Source organism: Dermacentor variabilis, chromosome 3 (genome assembly GCF_050947875.1).
Source record: "Dermacentor variabilis isolate Ectoservices chromosome 3, ASM5094787v1, whole genome shotgun sequence".
Lineage (NCBI taxonomy): Eukaryota > Metazoa > Arthropoda > Arachnida > Ixodida > Ixodidae > Dermacentor > Dermacentor variabilis.
In genome coordinates, this window is record NC_134570.1 from 111,886,920 (window position 1) to 111,913,767 (window position 26,848).

General features: G+C 49.0%; 1 protein-coding gene across 4 annotated transcripts in view; it reads left to right on the forward strand.

Annotated features, from left to right (window-relative positions):
• The window catches only part of LOC142576183 (citron Rho-interacting kinase-like), a 158,602-nt gene that overhangs the window by 29,553 nt on the left and 102,201 nt on the right, over positions 1–26,848 (forward strand). For 3 of the 4 annotated variants that reach the window (XM_075686188.1, XM_075686191.1, XM_075686190.1), the window contains exons 9-11: positions 8,162–8,408; positions 19,817–19,944; positions 23,872–24,082. In XM_075686188.1, the coding sequence (XP_075542303.1) occupies positions 8,162–8,408; positions 19,817–19,944; positions 23,872–24,082 (586 nt within the window). The remainder of the gene's footprint in view (positions 1–8,161; positions 8,409–19,816; positions 19,945–23,871; positions 24,083–26,848) is intronic. The other variant, XM_075686189.1, reaches the window with a different exon arrangement.

Genomic DNA, 26,848 nt, shown 5'->3' on the forward strand with positions numbered 1-26,848 from the left:
CTTGTGTAGCTAGCCAGCCTTGGTTATGCTGTATTTGGTTATAGCAGCGATGTACGGCTGGCGTTGGCAGGGTTTCCCTTGCAGGAACTTCTGTCACGTCCCCCTGTAGGGCTCCATGGTGGGTGGTCGGCATCGCGGCCGAAAACCTAACTGTACCTATGGAAAACGCGTTTCCTAAACTACCTGATCGCCCTCAGAAACGAGGGCGCACCGAAGAAGTATTTCAGTTTTTCGGACGCCAAGTCCACAATTTTCCTCGTTTTCATGTGATCCACACAGAAAAACCAGCTAAACAAGTCCGAACAATCTCCCCCTTCCTTGTATCTAAGACCCTTACCGAAGTTTTTGGCCCAGGTTATAAGGCGTCGAGGATGGCCAGCGGTGGCCTCCTCTTGGAGCTCCGCGATCAGAAACAATTTGAGAAACTGCCTAAACTAATATCATTTGGAGAGACCCAAGTAGTAGTAACCCCGCACCGCACGATGAATACCACCCGAGGCGTTGTCTCGGACGATGATTTGCTGGAGCTCACTGAGGCTGAACTCTTGGAGGGCTTCAGTGAACAAAATGTCATAAATGTCAAAAGAATCAAGATTAGGCGAGATGGAAAAGAAATCCAAACAAAACACCTGATACTCACTTTCGGCTCAAGTGTCCTCCCCGAGTCCATCGAGGCCGGTTACATCAAACTTCGTGTTAGGCCATACGTGCCCAATCCTCTTAGATGCTTTAAGTGCCAAAGGTTCGGCCACAGTTCACAGAACTGTCGAGGCCGGCTGACATGTGCCAAGTGTAGTGACACTGAACATTCCTCCGAAACATGCCAGAAGACTCCACATTGTGTCAACTGTGATGGGGAGCACGCCGCGTACTCGCGGGCGTGCCCATCCTGGAAAAAAGAAAAGGAAATTGTAACAGTTAAAGTAAAGGAAAATATAAGTTTCAAGGAGGCACGCAGGCGGGTATCGTACCTGCCCAAGAAAACCTTTGCCGATGTGGCGCGTCAGGGGGCAGCGTCACAACGGCCTCCGGCGGCTGTCCGACCCACATGCAGTGAGTCGGCAGTTACGCCATCTGCCCCCGTGACGGTTGCAGCTAGCGCTGCTCCGTCGACCCAGAATGAGGGACCATCGACCCCGAAGGTGGCCGCCGCCGAGGCTGTCCCAACCTCCCCGGCCCCTTCCAGCGCTGGCAACAGCCGGCGCAGCCAAATCCCGCAGGGTGCCCCATCGACCTCTGGGCTGGTGGGCGCAGGGGTCTTGCCCTCCAAGGCAGGACTCTCTCTTGTAACTTCTCGCTCGCAAGAGCACGTGTCCGGAGCCTCACTAGAGGCAATGGACACAACACCTATCCTCAAGGCGCACCAAGCGCCTAAGGAGCGGCGAGGCTCCCTCGAACGCTCCAAAAAGGGCAGAACTCCCGTTACAGGGCCTCGAAAGAGCTCTGTAACCTAAGACATAACCACCGTTTCCGTACACACAGCACTTATTTACTTCCAATATGGACACACAAATAATCCAATGGAACGTCAGAGGTCTTCTTAGGAATCTCGATGATCTACAAGAACTCATCTACCAACACAATCCAAAGGTGCTGTGTTTACAGGAAACACACTTAAAATCCAAACACACAAACTTTCTCCGACAGTACATAACTTTTCGTAAAGATCGCGATGATGCTCTCGCATCATCGGGTGGCGTTGCCATTGTAATTCACAAAAGCATAGCGTGTCAATGTTTGCAGCTTCGAACGGCCCTCGAAGCAGTGGCGGTTCGAGTTGTCCTACTAAACAAACTTATCACTGTGTGTTCGCTCTACATACCCCCACATTACAAATTAACTAAATATGAATTTCAGTCCTTGATAGACGAATTGCCAGAACCTTATATTGTCCTTGGCTATTTCAATGCACACAACTACCTGTGGGGAGACCCTCGTATAGATGCGCGAGGACGACTTGTTGAACAGTTCCTTCTCTCTTCTGGTGCGTGCCTCTTGAATAAGAAGGAACACACATATTACTCTCTTGCAAACAGAACATATTCTTCAATAGATCTTAGCATAGTCTCCCCGTCTCTACTGCTTGAACTTGAATGGGAAGTTGCCAACAACCCTTACGGCAGCGACCACTTCCCTATACTGCTAAGATCACCTAAAGAAAACGAATATCCACCACAAGCTCCTAGGTGGAAGATTGAGACAGCTGATTGGGAGAAATTTTGATCTCTTATTAGTATCTCATGGGCTGACATGTCTTCGTTAGAAACTGATGCTGCAGTGGAGCTTTTCACAGCCTTCATAATAGATGCCGCAGCTAAATGCATATCACAAGTAAATGGCTTGGCATGTAAACGGCGTGTCCCGTGGTGGAACGACGATTGTAGGGCCGCTCGAAAGAAACAAAACAAAGCGTGGGGATTGCTACGCGCCTCCCCCACTGCGGAGAATCTCATCAATTTTAAAAAAGTAAAATCACAAGGCAGGCGAACCCGCCGACAGGCCAGAAGAGACAGTTGGCAGAAGTTTTTATCGGGTATCAACACGTATACAGATGAGGCCAAAGTCTGGAACAGGGTAAATAGCATAAGAGGGCGACAAACATACTCCCTGCCTTTGGTAAACACACAAGGCGATACCCTGCAAGACCAGGCTGATGCTCTGGGTGAACACTTCGAGCGCGTGTCTAGCTCCACTCACTATTCAGAGAACTTCCTTAAATATAAAGAAATAGAAGAACTCAAGCCTCTGAATCGGAAATGCACGCCAAACGATCCTTATAATCGCCCTTTTACCATTGCTGAACTTAAAGCCTCCTTGTCATTATGTCGGAGCTCTGCACCGGGCCCCGATAGAATCGTGTATGATATGCTTAAACACCTGCACTCCGACACACAAATCACACTACTTACACTTCTCAATGCTATCTGGGCTGCTGGTTATCTCCCATCGAAGTGGAAGGAGGCTATTGTGATCCCTATTTTGAAGCATGGTAAAGACACTTCATTGCTCACTAGCTACCGTCCCATAGCGCTTACAAGCTGCCTCTGTAAGCTTTTCGAAAAAATGATCAATCGCCGTCTGATACATCTCCTAGAGTCTAGTAAAATGCTTGACCCATTTCAATGCGGTTTTAGGGAAGAGCGATCTACAACCGACCATCTCGTGCGTATCGAAGCGAGCATTCGCGATGCCTTCGTACACAAACAATCTTTCCTATCTGTATTTCTGGATATGGAAAAAGCATACGACACAACCTGGCGGTACGGAATCCTGCGCGACCTTTCGGTGCTGGGCATCCGCGGCAATATGTTAACTATCATAGAGAGCTACCTAGAGAACCGTACATTTCGGGTGAAAATAGGTCCTACACTGTCGCGTACATTCATACAGGAAACTGGGGTACCCCAGGGTGGCGTACTGAGCTGCACGCTCTTTGTCGTAAAGATGAACACGCTTCGTGGATCATTACCATCAGCTATTTTTTATTCCGTCTATGTAGACGATATACAAATAGGTTTCAAATCCTGCAACCTCACAGTCTGCGAGAGACAGGTACAGCAGGCCCTAAACAAGGTGTCCATGTGGGCAGACCAAAATGGATTTAAAATCAACCCCCAGAAAAGTTCCTGCGTTCTCTTCACAAGAAAGAGAGGCCTGGTCCCAGATCCTTTTCTAGAGCTGGGCGGACAACAAATTCCTTTTAACAAAGAGCATAAATTTCTAGGTGTTATACTTGACTCCAAGCTTACCTTCATTCCACACCTAAAATGTCTAAAAACAAAATGTCTAAAAACAATGAACCTACTTAAAATCCTATCCCACACAACATGGGGTAGCGACAGGAAATGCCTGTTGAATCTTTACAGGAGCCTAGTTCGATCACGAATCGACTATGGTGCCATAGTATATCAGTCTGCCGCCCCGAGCGCACTAAAGATGTTAGACCCCGTTCACCATCTGGGAATCCGCCTGGCCACTGGCGCATTTAGAACAAGCCCTGTTCAAAGTCTGTATGTCGAGTCCGATGAGTGGTCACTCCATTTTCGAAGAACATACATCAGCTTTAACTACTTCCTGAAAGTACGCTCTAATAAGGAACATCCGTGTTTCACAACCGTTAACGAATTGACGTGTGAAACACTTTTTCGTAAAAGACCCTCTTTGAGATTACCTTTCTCAATACGTGTAAGAGAACTTGGCGAAGAAATGGACGTCCCATTTCTCGAACATCGCCTAATGCCTGCTGTTAAGCTATTACCGCCCTGGCAGTGGCAGGTGATAGAATGTGACGTATCGTTTCTAAAGGTCACAAAGCACGCTCCTGAGCTTGAAATTATCATGCATTTCCGGGAGCTTCAACTGAAGTACTCCTGCTCCGAGTTTTACACAGACGCATCAAAATCACATGCTGGCGTATCCTACGCCGCTGTTGGGCCCTCTTTTACTGAATCTGACGTGCTGAACCCCATAACAAGTATCTTCACTGCAGAAGTCCACGCAGTACTGTGTGCAGTAAAACATATAAAGAAACTGAAACTGGACAAAGCCATCATATTCACAGACTCGTTAAGCCTTGTAAAAGCACTCATTTCTTCTCAAAAGCATACTAATCCTGTCTTCAATGAACTCTACTCACTCTTATGTAACATCTACTCATCACATAGGCATGTAGTAATATGCTGGGTTCCTGGCCATAGAGGAATCGAGGGAAATGTGCTTGCCGACGAGATTGCCAAATCAATAGCATCGCAAGGTATTCGTTCTGCTGCTGTCCCTGCCACAGACATGAAGCCTTTTCTAAGACACAAACTCCGAAGCCACTGGCAACGCTTGTGGGACACAGAAACAAGTAATAAGCTCCACCTAATTAAGCCGAAGCTAGGTCCCTGGCACCCAACTACGAAAATACGAAAAACAGATGTCCTATTCACTAGACTGAGAATAGGACACACATTTGGCACTCACAACTTTCTCTTGTCCGGTAACGAGCCTCCAACGTGCGGCAGATGTGGCGATCGGCTGACCGTCCTCCATGTCTTGCTGGAGTGCCGGGAAGCCGAAAGAGACAGGAGGAAACATTTCCCATTTGCATACCGCCATTGTATTCCCCTGCATCCGGCTATGTTTCTTGGAGAAGAACCGCTTTTTAAGACCACAGCAGTCCTCGCTTTCTTAAAAGATGTTGTATTACATGTTATAAGCCCATTCATTTCGTAGCGCGTCCTCTTTCCAGAGGATATCGCTAGGATAGATTCTCTGTATAGCACATGCCTCTCGGCCCTTGCGTTTCAAGGGCTCTGGCGAGGCAGTAGTGCTCTTAGACAATTTTAGCATCTCGCATATTTTATATAATGCATCACTATTTCTTAATGCATTTTCGTGATCATAGTACACGTCATAAATCATTGCCATAATTTTATTACGTGTAATTTTTATGCAATTTGCACCAACTCTTTTAGGCCCCTTTACAGCCACGTCACATTAAATTCACAGAACCCATCAGACCACGACATATTCAATACCAATAGCATGGCGCTCTTTGGCCACACCTGGTCCTTGCGCCATTAAACCTCAAACATCATCAGAAACCAAAGCAGTCTGCCATCGCGCATTGGCTCAATAAGATACGCGCTGCACCCATGCGCTTCCATGAGCAGCCTGGGCACAAAGAAACCTCACTGCATACACGCTCACACAAAACATAGGTGCAGGTCTGCTGGTAAATGCGCATTTGTACAGTACAGGGGCGGTATTTTTGGGTGATCAGTTATGACTGTACTGTAAACCCTCGTTATGACGAAGCGGCTTTACTCAAATTATCGCTTTATCCAAAATTTCCCCCGCTCCTGACCAAAACGCATGCATTTTAAACCGGATTACTCAAAGCATACTGATAAGCTACTCCACTTAGAGCGAACGATCAAGGAGCCTGTGCACACTCGCGGCAGCTCTTGGCTCCTTTCGTGCCGAGCAAAGCATTCCACGCTGGGCGAGCGACCCTCTCCGTCGCCAGCTACGCCATCGTGCCACCTGCAAAACCTTTTCCTCCATGATGTGCCCGTTTGGTTATCAGTGACGAGTGGGTGTGCACTCATGGCCTCTCCTTTCCGCAAGTGCCTTCCATCACTTCTCACCCTCTCAATTTGTTCTTTTTGATCGTGACGATTGCACCCTGCAGTTTGCTGATCGTCACGTTCACCGGATTGACAATCACCGTGATCACCATGATCAAGAACAACTCTCACAGCGCGTCCGGCAGCGTACGGATGATTTCGCGCTTGTTTCTGTGGAAGTGGCGCAAGTGGAACCAGGTGACTTCTCTCCACCAACAGAAAGATGTGGATAAGCCTCTTTACGTGCCCTTGCTTGCTTTCTTGGGCAACAAGATAAAAGAATGTCGCTACCTTTAGCTTTATTCAGGGGGATTATTCATACCGAGTGAGCGAGCAACCCACGCATAATCAGCGGTGAGTGGTGGTGGCGCCACCATGGCATGCAGCGCTGTCGAAGTAGTGCCCAGCAGAACAGACAGATATTACTCTGAGTCACCTTCTGCATGCCTGGCATGCCCAAAGTCTCCAAGACCAAGACCCTATTAGTCAGCCAGTTGCTGTGGAGAAATTCGACCCCGATCTGGCTTGATTGCGAACAAAAATGCGCCATGGGACACCTGTATTAGACTTTCGCGGAGTTGTGCTATTTCTTTCAGCTCTGCCTTTTTAGCTCTCATGAAGTAGTTGCTTCCATCGAATGACCTCCTATATCGAATTTTTTTGTCATCCCATTCCCTTCGTTATAGCAAGGGTTTACTGCAGTTTCACTTTCACGAAACTGGGCACGTCGAAGTGTACGGGCAACTCTTGGCACTGTGTGCAGCTGGCGAGCTTGGCTAACACCACGCAGACTAGTTAGCACAACGTCAGAAATGCGTTGGCTATCTAGCAGACAAGTTAAAGAAGTCCGTTTCATGCGAAATGTTGTGAAAGGGAAACTATCTCTGAAAGTGATTGCTCAAAAATACTGCCTCACGGAGTATCCTTTCACAGTGACGCTGTGCGCTTAATAGGTGACGCGCTACACGCAAACCACACGAGGCGATCAGTACCACGGGACATCAGGTACCGTGTTTCAATGAAGCAATGCCGGTGTTTCCAAGTAGCAGAGAGATGCACAAGCATGCACTTAAGTATTTAGAAAAGCTGCACGAGTAATCTGCACAGCCATTGCGCTGAGTTATCTGCCACTGTATGCCCTGCCACTGTGTTCCCTATGAATGTTTCAAAATGCTCCTTTGGTGTTCCCACCCTGGTGTATCACTTCTGCACTATCGCATGGTCGTGCGAGAGAGCCGAAATTTTTCCACCTCTACAGAAAGAAGGAAAAAGAAAGGGTCAGCCAAGTATCGATAGTAAGGAAGACAAGGTCGATGCACATGCGGGTGGAAATGAATTGATAAATAAGTGTCGATTATGCAACCACGATAAGATTAACGCATTTCGGCGAGACAGGCCTTGTGAGCTTTGGCTGTTTCCTTAGCACGGTTGTTGCGGGCTTCGATGAGACAAGCTTCACACGCATTGGCTCTCACTCGCCTTTCGTGCGCCCACTGCCTCAGTGTGCTTGTTTCCTCTCTTCAGCATTGACTGCTGTCTTGCGTCACAGCAGCATGCTGCTGTTCCTAACCCTTCGCATTTGATTTGGCACTGACTTATTTGATTATATCTTGATGATATCCTTAGTTGCTGACTATTGCTATGTGTTTTTGGCATGGAGAGGCATCATTTCACACCATTCTCGTGTTTGTATGACATTACAAGTCGGCCAATGGACCGTTCTTTCCTGGAAAAGGTTGCAAGAGACCCAGATTTGCGTAAAGCAAGCTAAGAAGACATGGTCTTCAAGAAACTCTTAGTGTGTATTTCCTGTAACATATACTGCAGCATCACATTTAGTTTTTGCTGGTTGCAACAACACATGTCAAGCGACTCAAATTTGTACTTGGCAGTTAGTGTGTGCATAGTTATGCCATATTCTCGCCAGGTACGTATAACGAGGTTTCACTGTATCTGGTTTGTTATTCAAAGGTTTCAGATATTTGTTGCGCACCCCTAGTGAGCATCCACGAAGCAGCAGGTGACAATATGCTATGATTGTTGTGCAGAACGGTGAGCTTCCTGGAGGTGGGCTCTCCGATGCGCGAGACCCTGAGCTCAGGGGCATCGCTCCGACGGCGCAGCCAGCGCCAGGAGCAGCTGCTGTCAGAGGTGACCCAGCGGGAGGAGAGCTTGCGCCAGGAGGCACGAGAGGCCCGCACCCGTCTGGACCAGACACAGACTCGGCTGGCCGCCCTCGAGAGCAGCCTGGTCGATGCGGAGGCCCGCGAAGCACAGCTGCGCTCGGATAACCAGGTGAGCTTGGGGTCTTGTTTCACTTTGCCATTCCTTGAAATTGAGTGGGCTGTGGGAAATGGTACTTTTGCCACTTTTTCACCTTCCCGGCATGAAGATTACACAGTGCAGCCAATAGTTGGTTGACCCACGACAGTGGCTCAGTTACTGTGGCATTCTGTGGCAGAGCACGAGGATGCTGGTTTGATTTCCAGCTGTGGAAACCGCATTTCATTGAACTGGAATGCAACAATGATAGTGTACCATGCTTTGAGTGTACATCAAAAGGAACTCGGGTGGTCAGAATTAATCCGCTGCCACCGCCATTCTGATTATCTCGCAGCATTGAACCAGTGCTACCGCATGCCGATACTCTGGCAGCCATAGCCACCGCGACAACGCTAGGCCTAGCTGCTTTGACGTTCGCTGCCGAACTTCCTGCATTTCGGTGCCGTGTTTTTCAATGAAACAATTTCCACTGTAGGAAATGGCGCCGACTCCGCCGTTGTAATCCTCACCAATGGCTTCGAAGCGCCAAAAGCGCAGAGCATTGCATAATGTTGGTTCCCAAAAGTTGGATTCACCGCAATACAGCGGTGTTACACAATGAAACATGTGCAAGGTATTGCGGTGAAGCACCCCAGAAGTGGAAAGCGGCCACTGTCGCTGGTGTTTGAATCCCACCGATGGCAACGGTTGTTGTGGTCGCACCGATGGTACGACCTGTTGGGAACTCGGCGCTGACGCCCGTGGTTGTACCTGGGTCGCAAGCCCCAAGGGTAGCGTTGGCCTGGCGGCCTGGGGTACAACTGGAAGCATCCGAAGGTCCCGGCAAAGCATGAGTCGACTGGTAACAACAAAACAACTTGTTTATTTTAACATCGCAAAGAGTTGGCGGTCAGGTTGACCGAAGTAGAGAGACGGGAGAGCACGTTACTCAACAGAAGAAATCGGAGCCCTCCTTTTGGCGTCCGGGGGCAGCTGTTTTTATACTCTCGCAGTTGAGGGCAAGAAGGAACCCCTCAATAGACAAGCACGTGATAGTACAATGGGATAAGGTGACGCCGGTCGGGCACAAAGAGGAGAAGGTAACTCCTACTCTCGTATCGCCTCCGGTCGGACACAATGGCTGGGAGGAGAAGGTGACCTCTGCTGTCGTATCGCCTCCGGTCGGGCACAATGGCTGGGAGGAGAAGGTGACCCTTGCTGTCGTATCGCCTCCGGTCAGGCACAATGGCTGGGAGGAGAAGGGGACCCCTGCTGTCGTATCGCCGCCGGTCGGGCACAATGGCACATACACTCACACACGCACATGAAGACACGTGGCATCGGAACATGCCTGGACGCGCTTGGCGGGGAGCGTAGCGGCGACGCCGAACGGGCCAAAATGTCTGCCGCTTTGTTGCAGTCGCGCCGGCTAAACCGCGCGTCGTAGGCGAAACGTAACAGACCGCCCCGCCGGGGGAAGGAGATCCCGATGGACAGGGGACTGCATCCGCTGTCCGGAGGGATGTCGCTCGATGATGCTCATAACCGAAGTCGGGCGTCCCTCGACGTTTCTTGAGCGCAGCGCACAGAGAAGGCCTCGTTCTCTCGTTCAGGTTCGCACAGGACACTGCAAAGTGACTTCAGGAGAGTTCACATTCTTGTTCTCGTTCCCGGCAAGCGTTAGAACTACGCTGAAACTCAACCGCTCAGTCAGCAAGATGGGCACAACCCTCACTAAGCCACCAGGCTCTTTCCCCTTTTATACCACTGCCTAGTTCCTTACAGTAGTCTAGCATCACTCAGAACGCGTCCACAAATTGAAAAATTGCACTAGAAAGCATATCATCACTTTGAAACACTAAACAAAAGCAATATGTTAAAAAAAAATCCTGCCTCAGGAAGAAAAACATCAGTAACAAACAATTTTGAGGCTGATTCCTACGTTAGGGGCTTCGACTTAAGCCATCGGCGTTACCGTTGAGACTCCCCTTTTTGTAACGCACCTCAAAGGAATATTGTTGTAAAGCGAGGCTCCAGCGCAGGAGGCGGCCATTTTTGGGAGAGATGGTCTGCAGCCATTGGAGAGGGCAGTGATCCGTCTCAATGATAAACCTCGAGCCGGCTAGATAGCATGACAATTTCTGAACGGCCCACACGAGACATGCACACTCTTTCTCGGTGGCGCTATACGCCTGCTCACGACTGGTCAGCTTACGACTAGCATACAGGATGGGGTGTTCTACTTCTCCATTTTCCCGTTGGCACAGTACAACGCCCATGCCTCGCTCACTAGCATCGCACTGAACAACGAACCCTTTTGTATAGTCTGGCGATCGTAGCACAGGCTGGCTTGTTAGGGCACTCTTTAGGGCGCTAAAAGCTCTTTCCTTTGTCTCGTCCCAGACGACTGTTTGAGGCTCTGTCTTTCTTAGAGCATCCGTCAGGGGAGCCGCGATATCAGAGTACCTGGGGATGTACCTCTGATAGTAGCCGGCGACACCTAAGAACGACCGAATATCGGTCTTCGTGCGCGGTTGCGGGAAGTCTTGCACAGCGGCCACCTTTATTTCAGAGGGGCGGCGACGACCCTGACCAATCACGTGACCGAGGTAGACAACCTCGGCCTGTGCTAACTGGCACTTAGGAGCCTTTACTGTCAAGCCCGCTTCGCGCAGGCGGGTTAGCACTGCCCGCAAGTGTGCCATATGCTCAGACCAGGATGCGGAGAATATCGCTACGTCGTCTAGATACGGTAAAGCGAATTCTTGCTGTCCCCGCAACACTTTATCCATGAGGCTTGAAAAACAGTATGGCGCGTTCTTCAAACCAAAACTCAATACTTTAGGACGGAATGTTCCCATTGGTGAAATGAACGCCGCATACCTACTAGCCTCTTCTGTAAGTGGAACCTGCCAATAACCCCTGACAAGATCTAGGGTGGAAATAAACTGAGCGCTACTAACTTTCTCAAGGCGCTCCTCGATGTTAGGGATCGGATAAATTTGATCCTTAGTGATGGAATTAAGCCTGCGGTAGTCGACGCAAGGACGAGGTTCCTTGCCCGGTACCTCAACTAAAATCAAAGGGGAGGTATAATCACTCTCACCTGCCTCAATAACACCGAGCTGTAGCATTTTCTTTACCTCAGCCTCCATAATATCGCTCTGGCGGGGTGACACCCGGTACGCCTTGGATCGTACTGGCTCTGGGGAGGTAAGTTCTATGTCATGAGTAAGTACAGAAGTCCTACCAGGCCTCTCAGAGAACAGACCTTGAAACTCCTGTAAGAGCTGGTGTAGTTCGGTTTTCTGCTCACGCGACAGCGATGCTCCACTGACTAAGTCACTAATGACTTGACCGGTGTCTTCCCTGTTCGTCACTGAGCCTAGTCCCGGAAGCTCGACCGGAAGCTCTTCAGGAACGTTTACCATCATGCACACCACTGCTTCCCGTTGTTTATAGGGTTTGAGCAGATTACAGTGGTAAACTTGCTGTGCTTTCCGCTTTCCTGGCAGACTTACCACGTAGTTAACGTCCGACAGTTTCTGAACAATTCGTGCTGGGCCCTCCCACTGCACGTCTAGTTTGTTGTTTAGCGATGTGCGCAATATCATGACCTCATCGCCCACCTCAAAACGACGGGCCCTGGCGGTCCGATCATAATAAACCTTGGCCCTCTGCTGGGCCTTTGCCATTGCTTCACCTGACAACTCCTGTGCCCTTCTTAAGCGTTCGAGGAGCTTAAGCACGTACTCCACCACGACTGGGTCGTCGCCCCTGCCTTCCCACGATTCTCGAAGCATGCGAAGCGGAGACCGAAGCGAGCGACCGTACACCAGCTCAGCTGACGAAAACCCCGTAGCTGCATGCGGCGCGGTCCTTAATGCAAACATCACCCCAGGCAAACACAGCTCCCAGTCAGTTTGATGTTCAAAACACAATGCTCTCAACACGCGCTTCATGACGGAGTGGAGCTTCTCAACGGAATTCGACTGTGGGTGGTACACTGAGCTGTGTAGCAGCTTTACCCCACACCTTTCGAGAAAAGTTGTCGTCAAAGCGCTAGTAAACACTGTGCCCTGATCTGATTGGATTTCCGCAGGAAAACCAACTCGCGCAAATATGGACAGTAGTGCATTGACTATCTCAACTGAGCTGAGTTCTTTAAGCGGCACTGCTTCAGGGAACTTTGTCGCTGGGCAGATCACAGTCAAAATGTGTCTGTACCCCGTGGCTGTTACCGGCAGAGGTCCCACTGTATCAATAATGAGCCGTCTAAAAGGCTCCGTAATGATAGGTACCAATTTCAACGGCGCCCTTGATTTGTCCCCTGGTTTGCCCACCCGCTGACAAGTGTCACATGTCCTCACGAAATGGTCTGCGTCCCGAAAACACCCTGGCCAATAGTACTCTTGCAAGAGACGGTCCTTAGTTTTCTTAACTCCAAGGTGTCCGGACCACGAACCCCCATGCGACAAGCGCAACAGATCCTGACGATAGCATTGAGGAACGATCAGCTGATCGAACTCCACTCCTCTGCGGTCTAGATACTTCCGGTACAGGACTCCACCTCTTTCCACAAAACGCGCATTTTTCCTGGCGATACCTTCCTTGACATTGCAGCGTATGTTTTCTAGGCTACCATCCTTCTTTTGCTCGGCTATCAAAGCCGACCGGCTGACTTTTAGCAACCTATCAAGTCCGTCTGACGTAGGCGCGATGAGCAAATCAGTAGATAGCTCTTCTAACTTTCCCGTGTCGGGCGTTTCCTCTCCAGTATCTGGCGCCTTCAACGCTACAGGCTCAATTTTATTCAGTTCGTCAGCTTGCTGCACCTCTGACCCTTTTTCATTGTTCGATAACGTCGGCCCCGCAACTACCGCCTTTGCAGCGAGCTCCCGAACCTTCGACCTGGTTAAGGCCTGAACGCTAGCCTCACCAAACAAAAGCCCCTTCTCGCGCAGGAGGTGATCGGACCTGTTCGAAAATAGGTACGGGTACTGGGGGGGCAGCATAGATGACACTGCCGCCTCCGTTTCAAGTGCTCCGAAAGGACCTTCAATAAGCACTTTTGCTACCGGCAGACACACGCTATGAGCTTCCACGGCTTGCTTGATCCATGCGCACTCGCCCGTGAACATATGGGGTTCTACGTAAGACGGGTGAACTACATCCATTGTAGCTGCGGAATCGCGAAGCACTCGGCACTCTTTCCCGTTCACGAGGAGGTTTCGCATGTAAGGCTCGAGAAGCTTCATGTTCTCGTCAGTGCTGCATAATGAAACAAACACAACTTTTGGTGTTGTTTCCGGACACTGCGCCGAAAAGTGACCCGGCTTCTGGCACGTATAACAAACGCGCGCTTGCCTCATCTCGAACCGCTTTCTGCGTTCGGCTTCGGCTGCCGCCGTCTCTTTACGTTTGGTCGGACTGCTTTCACTCGCATCCTCACTACGCGTGTTCCCCTTTTCTCTCATGGGTGTGAACTTCGGCCTCTCAAACTTCGAGCCAAATTCACCCTTTTGACCGTCCTTAGCTCCACGAGCCCGACGTGTCACAAACTCCTCGGCTAGCTCAGCGGCTTTAGCCACCGTACAAACGTCTGGCCTATCCAAGACCCAGTACCGCACGTTCTCCGGTAACTGACTATAAAACTGTTCTAGCCCGAAACACTGCAGAACTTTATCGTGGTCACCAAACGCTTTCTCTTCTTTGAGCCACTCCTGCATGTTTGACATAAGCCTGTACGCAAACTCTGTATATGACTCACTTTTGCCTTTCTCATTTTCCCGAAACTTCCGACGGAACGCCTCCGCTGACAGCCGGTACTTTTTTAGAAGACTCGATTTCACTGTGTCGAAATCCTCTGCCTCCTCTCTATCCAAGCGAGCGACTACATCGGCCGCCTCGCCGGGTAACAAAGTGAGCAAGCGCTGTGGCCACGTTTCCCGAGAGAACCCCTGCTTCTCGCACGTTCGCTCAAAGTTAACCAGGAACAAACCAATGTCCTCTCCAAGCTTAAACGGCCGCATCAGGTCAGTCATTTTGAACAATACTCGTTCTCCTGCACTGTGTGCCTGACTTCCATTACGAGCGCGTTCCATCTCTATCTCGAGACGCTTCATTTCCAAAGGGTGTTGACGGTCACGCTCTTCTTTTTTCTCTTGTTGCTCTCGCTCTTTCTGTTCTTTACGTTCACGCTCTTCTTTTTCTTTCTGTTCTTTAATTTCGCGCTCCTGTCTTTTTGCCGTCTCCCTTTCCTCAATGGTCTCAAGGCATTCCGACAGCTCGTCATCCTCAGCTTCTAACTCCAGAATAGCCTTTAGCAGTTCAGGTTTTCTGAGTTTGTCTGAGACATCCAGACCCAACTCTCTTGCAAGCTCCAGCAATTTCGGTTTGCGCAACGACTTGAAATCCATGGCTGCTCTGAATGCTGCTTTCTCTACTGCTTACTATTGTCTTGCCGCAAACTAACCCGGCAGCAACGACAACCACAATTACCAGCTCTGTTTCTGACACTAACAAAAGCCTGGCAAAGCTCAGAAGAAGAAAGTCCCGCACTCACCAAACCTCGCAGCCAAGAGTCCAGCGCAGTCGTTCCGCTGCAGGCAACCAGTCATCACACAGGGCTCGTTGCACTGCTCCCGGATCGTCGTTGAGCTGCTCAGCATACAGTCAACTGCATATCTTCGCTGCTGGCCTCCGTTGTCGCGATCTCACCGCTGGCAGACAGTTTTTTGAATCCCACCGATGGCAACTGTTGTTGTGGTCGCACCGATGGTACGACCTGTTGGGAACTCGGCGCTGACGCCCGTGGTTGTACTTGGGTCACAAGCCCCAAGGGTAGCGTTGGCCTGGCGGCCTGGGGTACAACTGGAAGCATCCGAAGGTCCCGGCAAAGCATGAGTCGACTGGTAACAACAAAACAACTTGTTTATTTTAACATCGCAAAGAGTTGGCGGTCAGGTTGACCGAAGTAGAGAGACGGGAGAGCACGTTACTCAACAGAAGAAATCGGAGCCCTCCTTTTGGCGTCCGGGGGCAGCTGTTTTTATACTCTCGCAGTTGAGGGCAAGAAGGAACCCCTCAATAGACGAGCACGTGATTGTACAATGGGATAAGGTGACGCATACTGTCGTAGCGCCGCCGGTCGGGCACAAAGAGGAGAAGGTAACTCCTACTGTCGTATCGCCTCCGGTCGGACACAATGGCTGGGAGGAGAAGGTGACCTCTGCTGTCGTATCGCCTCCGGTCGGGCACAATGGCTGGGAGGAGAAGGTGACCCTTGCTGTCGTATCGCCTCCGGTCGGGCACAATGGCTGGGAGGAGAAGGGGACCCCTGCTGTCGTATCGCCGCCGGTCGGGCACAATGGCACATACACTCACACACGCACATGAAGACACGTGGCATCGGAACATGCCTGGACGCGCTTGGCGGGGAGCGTAGCGGCGACGCCGAACGGGCCAAAATGTCTGCCGCTTTGTTGCAGTCGCGCCGGCTAAACCGCGCATCGTAGGCGAAACGTAACACTGGGCGCACTATGTATTGCTTAATTGCAACAAAATGGTCTATTGGGCTAGTCAGCAAATTTGCATCGTGAAATCTTTTTAAACGCAATGATAGACAGCACATCATATAAACAACGGGGCAAGTGCCTTGGTTCCCTTGTGCACTGTCTATCGTATACAATGGGGCGAATTGGGCCCTTGAGGGCCGCAAAAGGCATGCATTCATTTCTTCAGCCGTTTGTGACCTCTAGGCAGTCAGAAATATCGGATGTGGACTGTAGCAAAGCCTAACAGCGTACAATCTTTCCTACCATCAAGACTCTTTCTGTATAGCAACACTGAGACCACCACTGAGACAGAAATGAAGGGCAGTAGCAAATATTCTAATACACTGTGCACAAGAAGTTCTGCCACAAAAGAATAGCCTGCTGTCTCTTCAGAATTTGTTCAAGCTTCAGTATCAGCCATTAAACAAGTGAAAGCAGAATGTAAGAAGCACCTTTTCAATTAAAATGAGTGATATAGTAAAGAGATTCTTTGCATGAAACATTGCACCTGTTTTGAGCTACTTTTTGACATTCTGTACAGTGAAACCTAGTTAAACTGTAGTTGGCCGGAGCTCGGAAAAAGTATGTACTAAGTGGTAGTACTGTAAATAGCATGAGATCACCCACTTACCTGTCGAAAACGGAACATGGAACTGAGAGAGAGAGTCCGATGAAAGGGGGAAAAACATGCAGTATTTATTCACTTCGCATGACAAAAGTGTTATTTTCGTTTGATACTGCGGCGGCCTAGCATGACGGCAGCGGCCTCAAACTTATTGAAGCTGCGTGCCAACTTTTCAGCCAGCCCCTTCTTCTCGGCAAACACTCGCATGCCAGATTCCTCATTGGCGTTACGTATTCTCCGTGCACATGCGCGGTAGCGCTGAAGAAATTGCGGGGCACCTTTTTCATTGCGGGGTGCTGTTCTCGACGTGACGATTGCATTCATGAGGCTGATGTAACGCGCAGCTTCTTCCACTGTCAGGCCTGAATCGCCCGTGCTGTTGCTTTCCTTGTCGTCCTCACCACTGTCAGTAGCCGACACTTCGGCAACAACAGAGGCAACGGTGGTGAAAAGTCGAACCTCGTAGCCGACATCTCTTCACGGCCGCAGCAGTGCTGCCGAGTAACTTCTTCGCATTCCAAATGCCACACACCGTAGTCAACAGCAGATCCCTGTTGTGTGCCAGCGCTGACTTCGTGTCATGTTCGATAGCACGGACGATGTCTAATTTTTCTTCTGTGCTGAACACCCGCCTTCTTTATCCTTTCTTTATCCAAGCTTCGGCATGATGCGAGTCCTCGCTTGCACGTCGCCATAACGCTCTCTGGCACAGCGCCGAAATGATGTTGATGTGGCTTCACACGCAAACACGCAGGGCGCTTGGAGGCCGTTGTTCCGATCTCTGAGGCTTGTTGTTCTGGCGGGCCGCCTGATGGAGACGACGCAGCACCGTGTTTGCGCTACGAAAAGTGGAAACGCAGCGTTTTAACTGATGCGTATGCAATAAGCTAGTACGGTTTATGCAGATTCAAAACACATTATGTTCAATGGGCTCTGAGTCGCGGATTTGCCTTTAATACTTTTAAAACGAAACTACTATTTAAGCAGGTGCAGTTTAACGAGGTTTTACTGTACTTCTGATTTGGGCTTGTTTTTGAGAGGGCCATTTGCAGGGTATCTACCAACCGGGAAAACCGGGAATTCTCAGGGATCTTGAGTAGTCTGGAAAAACTCAGGGAAAACTCGGGGAATTTGTGCTATCAGGGAAAATTAGCTGTAATTTTATTGAAAGGGAACGAAAGTCACGGTAATGCTGACTCGAGTAACAGAGAGGAATCGTAACGAATGGTCTGTGATGTCACGTCGTCGGCTGGAGGAGTTGCCAGAGTACAGTCAACGAGCGGCTTTCCGGACGCCAGGTAATTCGGATGGCTTCGCGGCACCTCTACGTACCCCATAGGGTCAATGTATAAGAACGTCTGAAATTTCGGACGCAAGAACCCTTTGCCGTCCGATTTTCTGGACTTTTTGCCGTGATTGCAGGTTCGAAACGGCAATAATAAAAGCCACAACTGTCGCCATTTTAATAACCTCGCCGCCTTGAACCGCCACACTTGCACGCAGATCCGCTGGCAGCCATAGCCACCACTGCGGCAATGCTAGGCCTAGCTGCTTCAAGGTTTGATATTAAGCTTCTTGCCGTTCTGTGCCGTGTTTTTTCATTGAGAGAATTCGCCGTTGTCAGCAATGGCACCGACACCGCCTTTGTGGTCATCGTGATCGGCTTCGAAGTTCGGAAAGCATGGCGCGTTGCATAATGACGGTTCCCGAACGTCAGCTTCATTTTATTACAGAAATGTTAAGCTGTGAAGCATAACAAGTGTGGGAAGGGGCAACTGTCACGGGACACAGTATGCATTCCTTAATTATACACGTGTGCACCCGCCATCTTCTGTCACAGTACGAGCACCGATATGCCTAATAAGTGTACTGGCAGGCCTTCATAGCTTTTACGGGTGTGCCTGTGGCGATTTGAGCCCTTAAGGGCTGTAAAAGACACGCATTCATTTTTTTCGGACGTTCTTGCAGCCCCTAGGGAGTCCGAAAAATTGGACAATGACTGTACAACTGTCCAAGACGATGCTTCAAATAGTCCATGTGGCAAACACGCAGCCAAAGGAGAACAAGAAGACAAAAAACCTACATATTGAGAAATGAACGGGAAAGGAAGCATGCCACTGCTTTTCTGAAGGAGCTTGCACTCTAAAAGCAAAGTGTTGGCTGACACCGAGATGCAGGTGTCCCTCATCCAAGCAAAAAGACTCTTTAAAACACTGAAACGCAACACTGAGGTGTTGTATTTAGGACATTTGAGGTTGACATACCAGCTGTTGCGAGAGGATCATACTTGTGATAAAATTCGGGCCTCATACCAATTAGCTCGCTATGAGTTGATAGAAATAGCTCATATTCGAAAATATTCTGTATGCATCTCTTTTTTTATTCATATTTGAGAATGTTTGACTCAATTTGAAATTGGTTTTACTATTTGTTTCGAAGATATTTTATTCGCTGTGCATTTTTTAAAAATAAAATAAACGCTATCCCTTACTATTCAAACTGGATTAAGTTGTTTTTTTATTTTTAAACATGCTTACTAGAGAGTGACACCATTGGACGATATGATGTAGAGAGCCTGTTTTTATAGAAAACAAAGTTCTGTGTCATTCAGGGAATATTGCAAAGGCACTCAGGGAAAACCTGGAAAACTCAGGGAATTTGGGAATGTCAACTTGATAGCCACCCTGCATTTGTTTGTTGGCCATAATTTATTTCTTTGCCCTGACACAAATGTCGTCATAGTGACTTACCGTACAGACTCGTGTGAGGGCTGCACTTTTTTTTCACAATTTTGACGAGGTGTGGCCTTTATACAGGACCGAACCTTTTCATCAAAATGGTGCCGGCGCAGCCAATGACTTGGCATACCCAGGATCCCTGAATGCGCCATTGCATCTGAGGTCGGCGCGCAGTTCTCACCATCTAATAGCGGCACAGGGAAATATGCAGTGCTGGAAAACTTGCGAATGCGTGCCCGTGTCATGGGGACACCGAACATGATTGCTTCTCCATTGGAGATTATTTTTCCAAATTTTGGGCTCCCAAGTTGGGGGTGCGGCCCTTAGACAGGCTACCCATGTCTTACCGATGTCTTAGACAAGGCTCTTAGACATGGCCCTTAACCCACGTAGACATGGGCTCTTACCCATGTCTATATGTTAAATGGCTTTATTTGCCAAATCTCATCTTTCTTTAATCGCTTCTCTCCTTTTTCCCCAGTCTTGGTTATGCACTTTGCTGTTTCTCGATTCTCTCCTTAGAACCTGAACATGCTGGTGGAGCTGGAGCGCAAGAACCGCCTGATATCGGAGGAGAAGGCGGTGCAGCTGCTCAATGCCATGAAGCGCAAGTACCGCAGGCAAGACGAACTTCTGCGGAGTGGCTACTTGTGAGTCGAGGCACTAACCACCCTGAGCGCCCACACACTTGCATGCTGCATGCTTGCTTGCTTGCTGTGGCGCTTTCGGTGGGCATCCCGGGGGCTGTGCTTGTAGCCACTCGTTTATATTAGAGGGAAGCTTTCTGTGGTGGTCTTCTGCACACTATTATGTATGACGACGCTTGTTAGCCGAGCTTTCAGGACTAACCAACCGGCTTTCTATACAGTTGCCGACCGTTTATTCGGACCTCACAGGGACTGCGGTAAAGTCCGAATAAACAGGTGTACGAAAAAGCAGATTAAGAAAAAGAAAGAAAGAAATTCTTTATCTCTACACACTTATTCGGGCTCGGCAGTAGGCTTGAAGAAACTGTTAATGCGCCATTGCAGGCTGTTCTATTTACACGCAATCAGGTAAGCCTGAATCTCGGACAGGGTCGTAAGGTCACTATAGGCTGCTGAAAGCACATTCACTGCTTGTACATGCTCCGTATGCGACGGCAGTGTAGTACATGGTGCGTTATCTTCCGACTCGGAATCATCGTCCAGCAGCGCAGCAGAAACCTGACGAATGATCTTGCCGTGGTCGAGTTCTGCGCATGTCAGTACAGCAGTGTCAGCACCTGTGAAACTGTCAAATGAGACTGTGTCCGAAATCGCAATGCAACTGCTGCGCAGGTTCCCCCAGAACGTTTTCAGCGTCAGTAGGGAGCTCATCGGAAGGCGACAAATCCTAGGCCTCCCGGCACTCTCTTGCCGGCATGCCCCAGCGCAGTCTGCGCAGGCACTGTCGGCGCCATTAGACACTTGACGCGATGTTTCTGTAAGCCGCGTTGGGTCACCGCAACTTTGACACAGCACACAAAGCAAACACCACCATGGCGTCACGCCGACACCAGTCGCACAAACGAAAAACATAGCCTACTCCCAGCGTCGTGCACAAAGAAACAAACAAATCAGCTGCCGGATTGTCTTGACATGGCTTACTAAGCTGAGACCCGAACTGCTGTAGCAATAAAACACGTTGTGGGGCTAGTTGGTGCATAGCTTTCAATAGGTGAAGCGCCAATAGTGACGGCACACAAGAAGGAATACAGACAGGACAAGGCGCAAGAACTGTTCGTCTGTCTCACGCCTTGTCCTGTCTGTATTCCTTCTTGTGTGCCGTTACTATTGGCGCTTCACCTGTTGAATGCTGTAGCAACTCTATCGAACCAGGCAGAAACGATAATGATGAGCGGGGACTTCCAGTAGCGCCACTTCGTGGGGCAGCAAGGAGGCTCTGTTCAAAACAAAAATGGCGTTCAGCAAGTCAAACCATGCACTGGTCAGAGTTGGTGCATGGTGCTCTCGATCGAGTTGGCTCAAGGAGTGTCCAAAAAATCAGACGAGAGGTTGCAAGGTGTCCGAACGTTTGGCAGTTGTTATACATGTAGGGGGAGAATGGCGGTGCCACGAAGCAGACCGAATAATCGAGCATATCCGAATTTTTGTAGTCCGAAAAATCAGTCGGCGACTGTAGTTTGTAATGTAGAAAGACGACCACCACGGCAGCCCTATGGTAGAGCATAACACGTGGGATGCAAGTTGCCTTGTTGTCCACTTTCATTTCCCTTTTACTTACTATTTCTACATTTCAATTTAAAAAAAAAAACATTTTATTCCCCCGAGTCCCACCCCCGTGTTTTCCCTGGTTTCTTTGTCTGTTGGCTTCATGTGGTTGTAAATAACAAAAAAAAGTCCTTTTGCTTTCCTTATTGGCTGCTCCTGCAGGCTTCTTCCTAGTTAGGTTCAACAGACGATATGTTGGGATAAGCACAGCCCTGTGGATTTCTCACACATGTGTGCACTTCTGTGGGTATCTTGGTGCATATATTGGTATGTGGTGGATCACGTGGAGGAACGTTAGCAGAGTGAGGTGAGGCGCACGAACATGTGAAGGTGAGAGTAGAATAAAAGGGCTAGGCGAGCAAGCGGTGAACCGAATGGCCGTGGCATTTTCACTGCACAAATAGTGACTGTCGAGTCCGTGCTTTGGCCTACCTTACTGAATGCCATTGCAGTCCCCCTTAATAGACGTTGTCATGACTGTGGTATCCTCAGAGCTATTTGCTTATGCCATTCTGTTTTGGGAGCTTTTCCTCTGGTCGCAGTGATGCTACTTCTTCATGCTTCGGCTTACTGGCAAGCACTGACTCTGCACTGCGTACATGACATGCGGAAGTGGTGCACTTCATAGCTCTGGTGGCTCAGCCTAGTGCACTAAGGAGAAGATGTGTCGCATTTTAAAACTCTTTCTAACAGAAAGCAGGGGAACAAAAGGCAAGAACAAAGCTTATTCTATATTTTTGCACAGATGGCAGCCATCAGAAGGAGAGCCACTCGTCTCCTTCGTGCATGGGAGATTCTGAAAGATAGTCACCTGCTTTTTTTGTTAATCTCTCTCATGTCTGTCAGGAATGAAAGTTTCCGTATTGTCTCTAGTTTATGGAGTTATTGCTACGTGACAAAAGGCATATAGTGATAGTGTCTGTCACTGCTGCCACTCTGAAGGGCTAATGCCTCATTCGCAAGTATGTAGATAAATAAAATAACATAAAGAACAATGGCGCAACGGGCTGGAAAAGCCAGGCAGTCCCGAGGTGAGGGTTGTTGATAATAAAATGCTGGGAAGTGCAGAGCTTCACATGATTAGCACATACACTCTGCATCTCAGTGCACAAGATGTGTGGGCCCAGCACTACTGAAGTGTAGCCAGCAGTACCACCTTGGCATTCTTCTGGCTTTATCAGGAAGACTGTCTTGTTCTTTTCTTTGGCATTGTTGAAAAGTGGAAGATGGACATGGCTGTCAAAGGCATGATCTATCCAGTGCAGATGCTGTCTGAATAGTGTTCAGCACAGAGTTAGGTGATATGCTTTTACAAAGGCAGATGAATGCATATTTATTTTTCATTCACAATGATGGAAGACAGATGTGCAAGCACCCTGTTGCTGGCTTCATCAAGGAACAAGATTGTGTACGTAAAGGGAAAAAACAAGTGTCACAGTCATGCAATATAGCCTTTCATGGGTTGAATTTGGTAGTCTGCCCATAAACGTGTTTCTGCATGTGTTTGGTGCAGTTGGTGCAATTACCCTGTTTGACATATAATGTCAGTTGTCTCAGTGGTGCTCTTTTCATGTCCATGCATTGCAGTCGGATCTGCAGGACTAAAAGCCACATCAGCCAGGAAAAAAAAAAAGCATGTTTGTGCACTTTCATGGTGTGCCTTCACAATGTGCAAATCTGCATTCACATTGGCTGTTCCCCTGTTTGCAGCTGCACACTGTCAAAGGATTCGGAGCCTCCCTCAAAAGAATTTGTCATTTTATGTTAGATTCAAGGATCCTGACAAAGCACCCTGTGCTGTCGCCTAAAGCTGTTGCTGGAGGATGATGGTCTCCAACCATTCTGCAGACTGTCATTCTGTAAACTTGTTGGCACCTCTACACATCACATAGTAGTAAAGTGTGAATTTGGGCTTGTTGGCAACTCAAGGTAACAATTACCAGCAAGAACAAAGGACGACACAGAAAGTTGTTCATATTGCGTTTTGTGTCCTTGTTTTTATTTCGCCCTGCTATACCAAACTCGCATGCTCACTTTCAAGGATTATTGAAATCAAAGATTACTGAAATCCACAAGCCCCATTGGGTCTTTCTGCAAGCTGACATGAAGGAGCCAACTAGTCCCACACATTTCAGTGGCATTTGGTTTTAGTGGTCATCGAAAGGGAGCGTGTGACTGCGGTTGTTTTGTTTGACTCTACGTAGACCTTGGCAGCTATGACAAATCCATGAGCAGGTGGTGTGCAGCATGTAGAACAGCCCAGTCTTTGCCCAGTCTGCATTGCTGTGCAAGTTGTGTGAGTGTTGCGTGTGGATATGTGCACAGTGTGGCCAGCCCAGTGCGGAGACCCACCCCGAGAACCTTCGTGGTGGATGAGGCCAACGGTGACGGAGAGAAGGCGGAGGAAGAGGAGGAAGGAGACGAGGCATCGGTGCAGAGTGAACTGCAGCTGGCGCTTCGCGAGAAGCGCCACTTGGAGCAGGAGCTGGCCAAGGAGCGAGCCCTGTGTGCGCAGTACAAGATGCAGCTCAACTCGGTCAGAGGCCTTTGTTTATTGCGTTTTTTATTTCACATGAACTTATCTTGCGGAGCCTTGTTTCGAGGGTGTTCGCTATGATGATTTTACTGTTATTAAGTAAATAATTGTCCTGTCTGTAAATGGTGTAATCTGTTCTCCTTTGTGTTGCACATTGCTGAGTATGTCACAAACGCTCAGGACCCCGTCAGGCACGTTTTATTGTGTTAATGTGATTAGCATTCCTTGCGAACATTACTCACTTTGTGGTATGTATGTAGCCTCATTCACCCAGTGACACAAATTGTATGCTAGCTTGGTCCACTAGGCATGTGCTGGTTGCTTTGTTGCCGAGCAGACCACGTGGGCCAATCTGTGTGTGGCCAAATAGACAATTTGCTGCTGGCTGCTGGCTGCTGTCTGACTACTTGGGTCACTGGGTGTGTGCTCAGACAGAGAGGGAGACGCTTTGTATGTAATACAGTTGAGCCCACTTATAACGAACCTGAGCGTCACGTAGAATTCGTTCGTTGTATGTATCCAGAAGTTTGTAATGTGTGGGCCACACACAAAAATTGACATCAATCAAAACAAAAATTTATTGAGAAAAAAAATCGATGATCGTTGTCTGCCTCTTCAGAGCACATCCAATGACGGCGGTTTCAAGCTTGTCCAAAGCTGTGATGTGTTCGTCACCCAAGGCCTTAAGATACATAAGATTTCTATGTGCCTCAATATGGCTCACTGCTGTGGTCGCGCTTACAGGTGCTGGCTCCAATGGATCGCTGTCGTCGTCCGATGCTCCGGCGTCGCTTGATGCCCGCACTTCCCAGATGGCGGTCTCGTCACAAAATGACTCCGCAACTTCTGCAGCGTCGTCTACATCAACAAAATCTTGCTTTGGACAACATCAGCGGCCCGCTGATGGGAACATTGCATGCTCGAGCATCAAGGAACCACTTTAGAAGCGAGTCTTCAACGTCTGCATATGTGGCTTTCTGTAGGCGCTTCCTTGTCGCGGAGCCTATGGCGGCACTCTTGTAGATTTTGTCCTTCTCTTTCAGTATCGCGGATATTGTCGATCTCAACAAACCATACTTTTTCACCAGTTCGTGGTTTTTCGCGCCTTGGGAAAAGTCTTTCAATATCAACAGTTTCTTGGCCAAGTCCAAAGCTTTTCGCTTCACTGTCGAAGTAGACGCGGGCGAATCTGCCATCTCGGCCAGGCACGGAGCACACCAGTAGGAAACAACGCCGACAACGCTAGCACAACCAGCACAATCACAAGCAAGAAAAAGAGAGTCGCGCAGTCATGTGAGGCGTGGAGTTGCCGCATTAAGGGGGGGGGGGGGGAACAGAAGAAGGGGTACGAAAGCACGTGATCACATGCTACGTTGTCAATTCGTCGAAAACTTCGCCGTTGCCCTGATGTCGACGATGGCGAGTGGGGTCCCGTGGCGAATGAGCTGTCACTTTCGGGCTTCCCTTCGAATTGCGTGTTCATGTGGCTCATGCGTGCTAGGCCAGCATTTTTAAAAACTTTTTTTTTCTTTTTTGCCGCATCGCCACTCCTCCGTGCCTCTGGCGAGACGCCGCAGGAAAGCCGATTCTCGGAGCATGCACAGCACAAGGTCGCCGGCTCTCACCACATGGAAAGTGGCGTCCGCGACACCTAGGTGTTCGCTGTAACCGATCGGCTAGGCTCACGGGCGTTCGTTGTAGTTGAGACCGAGCACCACAGCCCTAATGTTTTGACGGTCAGGCCGGACATGTTTGTGATAAGCAAGCGTTCGTCTTAAGCGGGGCCGTTATAAGTGGGCTCGACTGCATTGGGATGTGCCCATTCTTGGCCGATCCTCCAAAATGGATGTGCCAGGGTGACACAAGGGGTATGTAGGCTTAAATATATGAAATTCGGTGGAACTTCATCCACAATAAACACCTCCGTGTCATGCATAGCTGCTTCGTGGGGAGCTATTGCCACGAAATCGCAGCCTGGATACCATAGATATTGCTTAGTTCCAACTGGGGTGCACTGATGAGAACGAGATACTGTAGATTTCCGTTAATTCGACTCCGGTTAAATCAATTCCAACTGAAGGTGCTGGCTGGTGCTTATACACTTTCATGGGCCCAAACTTCTGTTATTTCGATCTCGAAATTGGCCTTCGCCAAATGATTCGAACTTAATTAGTTAGTTCGCCGCAATACAGCTGTGTTATGCGGTGAAGCATATCGAAACTGAAAAGGGGCCACTGTCGCGGGACATAGTACACGTTTCTTGTAATTATCCAGGCGGACACACACCGTCTCCGGTCACAGTACGAGCACCTAGACAGTCAATAAGTGCACTGGTTGCCATTCAGAGCTTCAGCAACGTAGAGTTTTGGGCATGTTGCCATGACATGGTAAAATTTATAGCGCATGTAAACCACGTCTTTCTGTGTCCTCCTCTTTTCATACCAGGGCCTGTGTGTATCATGTCTTTCTGTGCTCTCTTCTTTTTGTGCGCTATAAACTTCAACATTCAGAACTGTTTCTGAGGTTGCTCTGGCATTTTGAGCTCTCGTTTTGCCTGCCATGCCTGTCTCATATATGAGACCATTAACGGTCCCTAGCACGCATTCCTTATTATACGCACGCACATGGGCTGTGCATCAAGAAGCGCAGTAAAAATGTGCTTTGGGAAAGCTAGCGAAAAGTAAGGCAGTAGAATGAAAAAAAAAACACACACACACATACTGAAAGTTGAATAGATGTCTAAAGTCTACAAAAGAGGTCTATGTG